This window comes from Microcaecilia unicolor, chromosome 1 (assembly GCF_901765095.1).
Source record: "Microcaecilia unicolor chromosome 1, aMicUni1.1, whole genome shotgun sequence".
NCBI classification, from domain to species: Eukaryota; Metazoa; Chordata; class Amphibia; order Gymnophiona; family Siphonopidae; genus Microcaecilia; species Microcaecilia unicolor.
In genome coordinates this window covers 399,156,254-399,169,014 of record NC_044031.1, presented here as the reverse complement: position 1 = coordinate 399,169,014, position 12,761 = coordinate 399,156,254, and the positions used below count along the sequence as shown (strand labels likewise).

Genomic DNA, 12,761 nt, shown 5'->3' with positions numbered 1-12,761 from the left:
TACCTGAGTCCGCCTTTGAAGCAGGGAACACAGACTACAGTTCTGAGGGCGGTGCTCGGCCCCCAGACACTGAAGACACGACGAGTGTCGATCAGTGAGCGAGATTACCCGGGCGCACTGGGTGCACTTCTTGAAGCCGCTGGAAGGCTTTGATGTCATGGGCGGAAAAATCACGCCGGCGAAATCAAAATCCGAAATGACGGAAAAAGAGCACCAAAAATTTTTAAGGGAGAAAATCTCGACCGAGGCCGAAAAGAGGCCTACCCCGACGACGAAAGAAAACTTATCGGGGCAAAAAGCTGGAAGTACAGGAAGGGGTTGACACGAAACCCGGGGGGGTTTTCCGGAGCAATTCCCGACAGTTTTAAAGACTTTTCCGAAGAAAAAACACGTCAAAATAAATTTGGACGCGCGAGGTCGACTTTCCGGGGCTCGACACGGCGAAACACGACCGTACCGAGTGCGGACAAAAGAAGACTGGCCGGCTCGAGCCGGTTTCGGGCGGGAAGACAGCCGCGCATGCGCGGTGAGTGCGGGCGCGCGAGGACTAGCAAAGGACTTTGCTAGAGAAGTTTCCGATTGGAGGGGCTGCCGTGGACGTCACCCATCAGTGAGAACAAGCAGCCTGCTTGTCCTCGGAGAACCAATTTTATAAGATGGTCACTTCTAAGCTTTTGGCATGCCCTCAAAATGCAATATTAGTGGGTGGGGATTTTAACTCTGTAATGGATCCTCAATTGGACAAATCTCAACCCGGAAGGACTGGAGCCCTTCATGATAGCAGAGGGCTGCCCAATTTATGCCACCAGTTAGATCTAGTTGATGTCTGGCAAGTACTACATTCTCAGGAGAGGGACTTCACACACTTGTCTCGAGCTCACTCTACCCAGGCCCATATATATTATCTGCTGGCCTCAAGGCAGTTTTTTAACTCCATACTCAAGGTAGATATTGGGCCTTATGTTATCTCAGACCATGCGTGGGTTTGGATGGACATCAAGTGGTCTCAGCCTCCTCTACAGGGGTTGCGTTGGGCTTTTCCAGTGGAACTATATAGGGACCAGGCCTTTCGGGATAGACTTCTTAATTGTTGGAGGGACTACAAGGTCCATAATGTAGAACATGAAGCAAACCCAATTCTGTATTGGGAGGCAGTGAAGGTGGTATTGCGGGGAGAGTCATTAGTTATACCTGCCATCAAAGGAGGACTCGGGATAGGGAGATCCTCCGCTTGAGTAGACAACTAAGAGAGGCTCACCGACAGTTCCGACAGTCACACTCCTCGGAACATAAGCAGAGGGTATTGGAACTGCAGGTGGCATTGAATGAGCTTATGCATCAAAGGGCCAACAAACCACAGACTTATTATAAGTATATGCTATATAAGCACGAGAATAAGGGGGGGGGGGGCATCTCCTCCTCCTACTACTACTTATCACTTCTATAGCGCTACAAGGCATATGCAGCGCTGTACACCATACATGTAAAGACAGACCCTGCTCAAAGAGCTCACAATCTAAATAGGACAGGCAAACAGACAGAACAACTAAGAGGTAAGGGAATTAAAGTGGTGGGGATAAAAGGGTACAGGGCAAGTGAGTAGTGGTTAGGAGTCAAAAGCAGCGTTAAAGAGGTGGGCCTGCCGACGCACAGCGATCAGTGGCTATGGAGGTACTCGGGGAGTACTCCTCTCGCGTCTTATAGCAACCAAAAGGGGACCTCCAGAGTACTGTCGTTAAAATCAAACCAAGGTATAACAGTTCAGGCAGATCAGGAAATTAACAAGGAGTTCTACTCCTATTATCGACAGTTATACGATATCCCGGAGGATGCGGGGCTCCCCAGTGAACTTTATTGGGCTCACTTGCCATTGCCATCAGTGAGTCAAGCAGATACTGTGTTGCTTAATAAGCCAATACTAATAGAGGAGGTTCACTTAGGGATTCGGCAGAGTCCACTGGGGAAGGCCCCTGGTATAGACGGGTTTCGGGCGGAATTATACAAGTTATTGGGGGAGGAGACTCTAATCCCCTTAACAGATATGTTCAATGCTTTAGTGGACGCAGGAAATCTGCCTGAGCATTTGAATACAGTGAGAATTATAGTACTACCAAAACCGGGGAAAGACCCCGCATTAGTGGAATCTTACCGCCCCATATCACTGTTGAATTATGAGGTCAAGCTTCTTGCTAAAATACTAGGGAAGCGATAAGCACGTGTACTCCCAAGGGTTGTGCACGAATCCCAGGTGGGTTTTGTGTGAGGTCGCACGGTGGCAAAAAAATCGGCGGAAATTTTTGGTTCCTTTAAAATATAGACATAGGAAGAACTGGCAATTGCTTCTCGTTAGCTTCGAAGCAGAAAAAGCATTCGACCGGGTTCATTGGAATTTTTATTCGCCATGCTGGCCAAGTATGGATTTACAGGGAGATTTCTAGTGGCGGTGAAAACCTTATACTCAACTCCTAGGGCGTGTGTTTCTGTTAATGGGGTGGAGTCTTGCGATTTTAAAATTCTAAGAGGTACTAGGCAGGGATGCCTTCTCTCCCCCTCTTTTATTTGTTCTAACATTTGATCCATTGCTGAGGGACATAGTGGATAATCCAGCAGTGCGAGGGGTCCCGGTGGGCACTCAAATCTTTAAAGTTGCGGCATTTGCAAATGATATCTTGGTGCATCTGACCGAGCCTCGGGACTCACTGTCCGCCCTACTAGAAATCTTTAAAGAATATGGGGACTATGCCGGCTTGCATTTAAATTTAGGTAAATCAGAGGCTCTGGCATCCTCGGCCCGATTGGTGACGGAATGGGGGGCGGCCTTCCCCTTACAATGGGCAGAGAAGTCCTTTCGATACCTGGGCATTCTCCTGCCTATGGACGTGACACAGTTGCACCAACTAAATGTCTCCACACTGTTGGAGGATACCAAAAGGACCTTGGAGGGTTGGCGGAATTTGCCCTTATCTTTGATGGGTAGGGTGAGCTTGGTCAAGACGGTAGTGTTCCCAAAGTGGCTTTACTACCTACAGACATTGCCTCTTTGGCTCTATCAGAGAGATATTAAGGCTTTATACAGATTAATTACCTGGTTTTGTTGGGCCTCTAAGAAAGCTAGGAGTACCATTTTCATATCTGGTGGGGGGTTGGAGGCAAGGAGGAGTAGGCTTACCGGATATAAAACTCTATAATCAAGCATGTCAATTACGGCATCTGGGGGACTGGTGCCTTCAGACGCAGAAATACACCCCACCGGGGCTTGAGAGAGCTTTCTTTGCTCCCTACCAGTTAAGTTACCTTCTATGCTGCAAGGCTGCCCCAAACCTCACTCGATAGTCAAATGGGGTTAAAGCTTAGGGAGTTTTTCCAATCTCTGAGGGAGGGAGAGATCCCTGTCTCACTAATACATAAAGCCCTCACTGAGTGAAAATCATCCAAAGATTATAGTGGGCTGAAAATTAAATGGGAGCAAGAAGTAGGGGCTCCTTTGACGCATTGGGATATATCAATTTTTGTTGCACGTATACCAACCCTTACTACTGATGCACGATTGAGAGTGTGTGCTTATCGTATTATTCATAGAGCATACTTCTCTTCTAGTCAACTATTTCATATGAGGGGGTTGACGGAACCTACCTGTGTGAAATGTGGGAGAGATTCGGGGTCATTATATCATGCTTTGTGGAGCTGCCCCGAGGTGCAAGCATTTTGGCACCGGGTAACACGTTTTATAGAACAAGAGCTGGGAATTAGGGTTTTGGGAACAGCAGAACAGCTGCTTCTAGATGTGCCAGGAGCCTTTGGGAGTCAGAATAAATATAAGGTGATGCTCCTATGTAAGCTGAGTCTACTCACCCGGAAATGCATTTTGCAATACTGGACAGTGCAAGATCCCCCACTTTTTACGGTGTGCCTGTCAGAGTGCCCTCAAACTTATTGTGTATAAGGTAGAATTGTTTATGCATTATTGATATTTTATTCTACCTATTCCGAATAATCGCAGTGTAAACAGTGCAAGATCCCCCAGCCTATTGGCACTGGAGGAACCAAATGCATCTCTTGGTGTCCTGGGAGGCCCGAGAATCTCGGTCATCCCCAAAGAGGCGGAAAAGGTTTTTGGCCACCTGGGGGCTATATCTCCAGGTTTTGCACCCTCAAGGTCGCAGTCTGATCCTTAATGTGATCTGAAGAGTATTGCTATGTTAGTTCCTCAAACTGAAATAGTATTGGGGGTTTTTTTTTGGGGGGGGGGGAGGGGATTTCAGGAAGGGGTGAAGGATGAGAGAGATAACTGTTTCTAGTTTGACATTACAAACATGATTCTGTTAATGGTATTTTGAGGCATTTTTAGTTAGGGAAGGTGCTGTTAAACTCAGTGGGTTTCAAGACAGAGGGGGCGACGGGAGTGGCAAGTAAATGTTAAACATCAGAGGACAGATTTTATTCTGCCATCTTTACATTGTACACATTTGCATTTCTATTTTGTTTGGACACTCATGCTGTAACAAGTGTTGTCAATGTATGGTTATAAATAAAAATGTTGAAACATTAAAAAAAAAGATGACATTTTTCAAAGCAATGCCGTGAACTCCCAAGAGAGGTTCAGCTCTTATACCCTGAAGGCATGAATCAGCTCTAATACTGAGATAGGATAGGTAGAAACCATGTTAGACAACCAAAACTACAATTAATTTAAAAGAAACCTAATGAAGCAATTGAATAAAGATAGTACGTCTACAAACTCTTAAAACTACATGTATAGTGGATTTTGGAAACGTCTAAAAAAGGAACCCTAGCAATCCTAAAAATCTTGAAAATTTGAACATTCTTTACTCATATTGAACAAGTGGGGAAAGCATGCAGAGCAAGTGTATAACCTGGAAGAAATGTATACTGTTCAGTCACTAGATTTCACAGCAAGAAAATGGAATACATCTAAATCACTATGAAGCAATCTTGAAGATAGGGATGTGGCAGCAGAGAAAGGAGGGTATGTCTGGAAGAAAGCATTCCTCATGGAATCATTTCTAATTCCTGTGTGTGTGGTGTGTGTGTGTTGGTGACCAGCAGAACAGAGAAAGGGGAAAGGTGGTTTGAAAACAGCAAATTTCCTAACGGCTCTGTGTCAAGTTTCACTTTTTCTACGATACAGAAACTGGAATTGCTTCTCCCACAGAAATGTACTGGTACACTATTTCTTTGGAAAGTCTATTCCAAATTGGCCCATTTGATGTCTCCTTCCATTAGTTGTTACCCTGAACCAAATCTGGCCCTGTTGTGTTAAATGTTTGGAGCGTTATTCCCGCCCCCCCCCCCCCCCCCCCCCTCATCACTTGATACAAACATGCTGAACTTCTTTTGCATAATTTTTTTCCAACCATCCTAGGCATTTTAAAAAACCTGGGTCATGCTGTGCTTCAGTTTTCCTTTGAACAACCCCATGCACCCTTCCACGACAAGAGTCCAGACCTAAGCCAGATGCTCAGACTCCCAAACCCAGGCTGAGAGAGCTGGTAAGTTGGTGTTTGTAATTGCTACCTCTGGAAGCACCTAGAGCAGTGAACAGAAACAAACTCATATACCTATTCCAGAAGAGATGCAACTGTTTCCCAACCTCCTTTCCCCAAGTTTCCACTGCTGTCCCCCACCCTTCCCGCCCCTATATACACAGGGAATGTTCTGACTCTCAGGGCCCTGTTTACTAAGCCGCACTAGTGTTTTTAGCATGCGCTAACGCTAGAGACACCCATGGAATATATGGATGTCTCTAGTGCATGCTAAAAACACTAGCATGCATTAGTAAACAGGGCCCCCAGTGTATATAACAGTTTGAACCAATTCTGCTGTAACTCAGACAAACCTATAATTTGATTTAAATTTTAGAAGTGGAATGTAAAGCTTAATAAATCTTAAAACAAATTTATCTGCTTTAAAATACAATTACCAAAGGTGTCTTGGTATCCAACTGACGCTTAAGCACATAATAGCTAGAAAAACTGAGAATGGCCTACAATAAAGTAGTCTTAGAAACATTTCCTGCCACAATATTAAAGGTCAATATGGGAGAAAATAGAAGCTCTTTTGCAGGAGTTAGTTGATGAAGGATGAGAAGGAACCACAGTGCAAATTCCAGTCCCTTGCCTACCTGGGCTTGCCACTTTCTCCAGTAGCCATCAGCTCCTTGGAAGGTGGGTACTCCACTCTCAGCACTCACACCAGCCCCTGTTACTATGGCAATGTGCTTGGCTTTGGCAAAGACTTCCCGAAAGTCGCTCAAACCTTAACAAAAAAAAAAAGATCCACAAGGGAAAAAATTCAAAAAAGGTGAAACTAAAATGTCATATTGACTAGATGGGATATCCTCCCACGCCCCTCCCCAATTTTCTGCACATACGTGTCACCAAACCCTAAAAAGCTACATGGAGAAGTATTGCAAAGGTACTTACTTGCAGCAGGTATTCTCCAAGGGCAGCAGGACTTCTATTTTCACATGTGGGTAATGTGGGTCTGCGATGCCTGTCCGGAGCTTGTAACAAGCTTTAAACCAGTCTTTGAGTGTGAGACACACTTCACTGCTCATGCACAATTGCCTTACCGCTTGCCATGAGAGCGGAGGACCAGCAGTACAATACAAAGCGTAAGAAAAAGGAGAAAACTCCAAGGGGAGGTGGGAGGGTATGTGAAAATAGAAGGACTGCTGTCCTCAGAGAATACCTGCTACACGTAAGTATTGAAAGTAGCCCAATTCCTGCTTTTTCCACTTTGGACTGCTGTTTTATTTAGAATCTCTAATTCTATGTAAAATCTTTTATCTTAACCATTTACTTTTGAACTGTATTTGTGATCTTTCTTAAATTATGTAAGCCACATAGAACCCAATTTGAAATTTGGATTTTTGTGGGATATAATAAAATTAAAAAATGAAATGAAAATCTTCACTTTCTCCGAGGACAAGCAGGCCTATAATTCTCATATGTGGGAATCCCTAGCTACCAGGCTCACCGAGATCAACCAGTGGTCAATTAGACCTCACAACGGCAAGGGCAAAAAAGTAATTAACCTGAAGCTATACACAATCTGAGTGAGACTGCAGCCGCGAACAGAACAAAACGGGCCTAGGAGGGTGGAGTTGGACTCTAGACCCCAAATTATGCAGAACTGTCTGTCCAAACCAAATCCCGCGCCTGGTATCCTGCTCAAGGCAGTAATGAGATGTGAATGGTGTAGACTGAAGACCACGTCACAACTTTGCAAATTTCTTCAATGGAGGCTGACCTCAAGTGGGCTACCAACACAGCCATGGCTCAGACATTGTTAGCCCCAACATGACCCTCAAGAGTCAGTCCATCCTGGGCATAAGTGAACGAAATGCAATCTACCAGTCAACTGGAAATGGTACTTTTCTCGATCGAGTCCCCCATCCTGTTGGGACCAAAACAAACAAAAAGCTGAGTGGACTGTCTGTAGGGCTTAGTCCACTCCAAGTAAAAGGCCAATGCTTGCTTGCAGTCCAAGGTATGCGGTGCACGTTTGCAAGGATGGGTGTGAGGTCGGGGGAAGAATGCTAGCAAGACAATCGACTGGTTCAGATGGAACTACGACACAACCTTAGGTAGGAACTTAGGGTGCATGCATAGGACTGCTCTGTTATGATGAAACATTGTATAAGGTACATTCGCCACTAAGATCTGAAACTCAATGACCCTGAAAAGTAACAACCACCAAAAATATGACCTTCAAAGGTCAAGTACTTCAGATGACAGGAATCAAGTGGCTCAAAAGGAGCTTTCATCTGCTGGATGAGAACAACGTTGAGGTCCCATGACACAGATGGATGTTTATAAGTGGACTTTATCAACATCAAACCTCTCATGCAGCGAACAACTAGAGACTGTCCAGAGATGGGCTTACCCTCTACACGTTAATAAGCACTAATTGCACTGAGGTGAATCCTTACGGAATTGGTCTTGAGACCAGACTCTGAAAGGTGCAGAAGGTATCCAAGAAGAGTCTGTATAGGGCAGGAACAGATCTAGGACTTTGCTCTCATACTATACAGCAAACCTCCATTTCAAAGAATAACATCTCTTAGCGGAATCTTTCCTAGAAGCCAGCAAGACTTTGGAGACGCCCTTATGAAGATGCAAGGAAGCAAATTCTAAGATCTCAACATCCAGGCTGTGAGGGCCAGAGACCGGACGTTGGGATGCAGAACAGAGCCCTCATTCTGCATGATGAGGGTTGGAAAACACTCCAATCTCCACAGTTCTTCAGAGGAATCCAGACGAAGTGAGAACCAGATCTGCTAGGGCCAGTAGGGAGTGATCAGGATCACAGTCCCATGGTCATGCTTGAGTTTTAGCAAAGTCTTCCCCACAAGAGGAATAGGAGGATACACATACAGAAGTCCTGTCTACCAATGAAGGAGGAAAGCATCCAACAATAGCCTGTCGTGGGCCTGAAGCCTGGAACAGAACTGAGGGACTTTGTGATTGGACTGAGTGGCAAAGAGATTCACCAAGGGGGTACCCCACGGGCAACGCCCATGCCGAGTGACCATTCGTGTGGTTGCATGGAATTTATTGAAATGTCTGTCAGCCAGGCTGTTGGATTTGTCCACCAGGTATGTGGCATTGAGACGCATCCCGTGCTGGTGCGCCCAATGCCACATACGGACAGCCTCCTGACACAAAGGGTGGGATCTGGAGCCCTCCTGCTTGTTGGTATAATACATGGCAACCTGTCTGTTTGAATGAGTACAATTTGGTTGTTCAGCTGATCTCTGAAAGCCTTTACATTCCAGATCGCCTGGAGATCCAGAAAGTTGATGTGGAGATGTTTCCTGAGCTGACCAAGCACCATGAGTGTGAAGGCCTTCTAAGTGAGCTCCCCACCCTAGATGGGATACATCCGTCATCAGCACCTTTGTGGGCTGTGGAATTTGGAATGGGAGTCCAAGAGTCAAACTGGATCGAATTGTCCACCAGAGCAGGGACTGAACCAGCTCTAGTGGAACTCCCATGACATCTTCAAGGTTCCCCATGACCTGACACCACTGTAAAGATAGGGTCCACTGGGCAGTTCTCAAGTGACGACGTGCTATTGATGACACATGAACAATAGATGTTGTGTGGCCCAACAACCTCAACATCTGCAGGACTGTGACCTGATGAACTGCTCGGACTCAAGTGGAATGGGCGACGAGAGAGTCTGCCCGCACCACAGGGAGAAAAGCCCCAGCTGGCCGAGTGTCTAACAGGGTTCCACAATCACTGGACACAGAGCAGATGGGACTTGGGGTACTTTAAAACAAACCTTAGTAGCTCTAACACCTGAATAGTCCTCCACATGGACCCGAGTACTGTCCTTTGACATGTTCTTCACCAGCTAGTCATCGCGATAAGGGTACACATGGACTCCCAGTCTGACTAGCGACACTATAACTACTACAAGACACTTGGTGAAGACCCTGAGAGCCAACACAAGGCCAAAATGCAACACGCGATACTGGAAGTACATAAGTACATAAGCACTGCCACGCTGGGAAAAGACCAAAGCACTCTGTCTCCGACAGCGGCCAATCCAGGCCCCAAGAACCTGGCAAAAACCCAAAATTTAATAACAATCAATGGACTTTTCCTTCAGGAATCTGTCCAGACCCCCTTTAAACTCAGCAAGGCCAGCTGCCGTCACTACGTTCTCCGGCAATGAGTTCCAGAGTCTAACCAAGCGCTGAGTAAAGAAAAACTTTCTCCGATTTGTTTTAAACCTACCACATTCTAATTTCATCTTGTGTCCCCTGGTTCTATTATTATTAGAAAGTGTAAACAAATGCTTCACATCTGTCCGCTCTACCCCACTCATTATTTTGTAGACCTCTATCATATCACCCCTCAGCCGCCCTTTCTCCAGGCTAAAGAGTCCTAGCCTTCTTAACCTCTCCTCATAAAGTAGTCGTCCCATCCCTTTTATCATTTTCGTCGCCCTTCTCTGCACCTTCTCCAATTCCTTTACGTCTTTTTTGAGATGAGGCAACCAGAACTGAACACAATACTCCAAGTGCGGTCGCACCATGGAGTGATATAACGACATTATAACATCCTCATGCTTGTTTTCCATCCCTTTTCTAATAATACTCAACATTCTGTTCGCCTTCTTAGCTGCCGCAGCACATTGAGCTGAAGATTTCAACATCCTATCCACGATGACTCCCAGATCCCTTTCTTGGTCCGTAACTCCTAAAGCAGCACCTTGCATGACATAGCCGTAATTCGGGTTCCTCCTTCCCACATGCATCACTTTGCACTTGTCAACGTTGAACTTCATCTGCCATTTGGACGCCCAATCCCCCAGTCTCACGAAGTCCTCTTGTAATCTTTCACACTCCTCCCGCAACGAGACGACCCTGGATAACTTTGTGTCATCTGCGAATTTAACTACCTCACTAGTTACTCCCATCTCAAGGTCCCCAGCTGAAACTGAAGATACTGTTTTCCTGAAGCTTGGGAAGAAGGGTGTCCAAGGAAACCATTCTGAACTTTTCTTTGACCAGGAAATTGTTCATGTCCCTTAAGTCTAGGATGGGATGGATCCCCTCATCTTCTTTAGAATCCCTTCTTCCATTGGTGGAACGGGTTCAACCACATGGGCCTTTAGAAGGGCAGAGAGTTCCTCTGCAAGCACCTGCTTGTGCTAAAAGCTGAAGTGATGTGCTCTTGGTGGGCAATCTAGTGTTCTCTCTAGCAAATGCAGGGCATAACAGATGGACTATTTGAAGAACCCACTGGTTGGAGGTTACAAGGCACCTTTCTTGGTAAAACTTCAGCCTCCCCCCGACTGTAAAGTCGTCCGGAACAGTCACTTTTACAGCAGCTATGCTCTGCCGGGAGCCAATCAAAAGCTTGCCATCTGCATTGACTGGGGAGCTGCTTTGACTGGGGAGCTGCCTGGGCCTTAGGCACAAGCTGTTGACGAGAACAAGTGTGCTGGGGCTGAGCCTGCTGAGGCTGGCGAGAAGTGGTGTAACTACTCCTCTGCGAGTAATAAGTACGCCTCTTCAACTTGCCAAAACACATCCTAGAGAAGGAGGCAGGTGTCCGGCAGGAAAGAGTATTGATGGTATCAGTGTGTTTCTTGATGAGGTCTGCAACCTCCTCCACCTTCTCTCCAAAAAGATTATCCCCCCTCTGCTGGACTGCCGGGTCCAAATCAGAAACACGCAGCCATGAGAGTCTGCACATTGCTACACTCTGGGCAGAAATCCTAAAGGCCACATCAAAAGTGTTGTAGGTGCCCCTGGCCAAGAACTTACAACACTCCATCTGCTGCAAACAGATTCAGCCTGCTCCAGAGGGAGAAAATCTGCCAAAACAGAAATAATGTGCACCAAAGACCGCAAATACAGGTTCATGAAGAGCTGGTACGACTGGATACAGGAGATGAGCATGGAGGCCTGATACATCTTCTGCCCCCCAAAAAATCTAGGGTTCTAGCTTCCTTGCCAGGGGGCACCAAAGCATAGTCCCTAGTACTCCTGGCCACACCTGGTTCAGTACCTCTCTTGCCTTTCCCTCCTCCCCTTGGCAGTGTTCCTGCAAGCTACCCTGTACCCTCTTGCTGGCTTTGGATGTGTTCCCTCTGTCAGGTTTCTCGCAAAACCTCTGGGTAGTGAGCCCTTGGACCACTGCCGCAGAGCGACAGCTGCAGGAGAATCACCCAAACACAAGACAAGGTAAAATAGACGTACCGTCAATCCCAGGCCAGGAACCACCGGACAGGAACTGCAGCTGAGGCAATACACGCTGGGGTCTCCAGACAGGCAGCAGACAGTAGAAAAATCCAGAAGCAAGCCGGGTCTCTAGGCAGGCAGTAGACTGTAGAATAATCCAAAAACAAGCCGGTTCTCTAGGCAGGCAGCCGACAGTAGAAAAGTCCAGAAGCAAGCCGGGTCTCTAGGCAAGCAGCAGACAGTAGAATAATCCAAAACCAAGCCGGGTCTCTAGGCAGGCGGCAGACAGTAGAATAATCCAAAAGGCTAGCAGGGTCAAAGCTGGAAACAGGAAGAAGCACTGTAACTAACTCTCATCAAAGGAAAACTCCTCTGAGGACCTCTGTTGCAAAGGCAAACCAGAAAGTTCCCAGGTGCTTGATAAAGGCACTCCCAGCTGAGGTCATGAAGAAGGGTGAGGCTTGACAGCAGAGCATGGCTTGGCAAGAACAGGATCCCGGACCGGATCTGGCTTGACTGGAATGGGACTCAGGATTTTCCCCCAGGCTTCAGGATTTTCCAGCCGGCCAGACTTGACTGGAGCTACCCCAAAGCAAGCCCAGCATGGAATATGGTCACAAACGTGACACCCTCTGATTTATCCTGCCTCCTCTGACACAACTTCCTGTGTCCGAACAGGGGAGACACATAGCAAGGAAACACTTCGGAGGCCAGCCAAAGGTAAGCTGCTTCTTTCTTTATGCTGTCAGCAGCCCACAGGAACACTGCTCAGGAAGGAAAGACTAGAGAGATATTGTACTGGGTGAGGGAGCAGTGCCATGGTGGGGGTGGCAACAGAGGGCAGGTGGGTACATTGTATGCTCAGGGCTCAGCTTTATCTCTCGGCTGCTCTGCCTTTTGAGTGCAGATTCTACCGCTAGGAAATGATGAGGCAACTGGGGCCTATCAAACCCAGGGGAAGACTGAATCCATGGTGTCAATCTTCTTGGGGAGGACAGGGACGGAGGGGACTCACAATTTTTCACCTGAATGTCCC

The 12,761-nt window shown here is 46.8% G+C and overlaps 1 protein-coding gene across 1 annotated transcript in view; it reads right to left on the bottom strand.

Moving 5' to 3' along the window:
• Positions 1-12,761, bottom strand: part of SIRT5 (sirtuin 5) — a 127,288-nt gene that overhangs the window by 93,365 nt on the left and 21,162 nt on the right. The window contains exon 3 of the mRNA XM_030211150.1: positions 6,143-6,276. Coding sequence (XP_030067010.1) covers positions 6,143-6,276 — 134 coding nt within the window. The remainder of the gene's footprint in view (positions 1-6,142; positions 6,277-12,761) is intronic.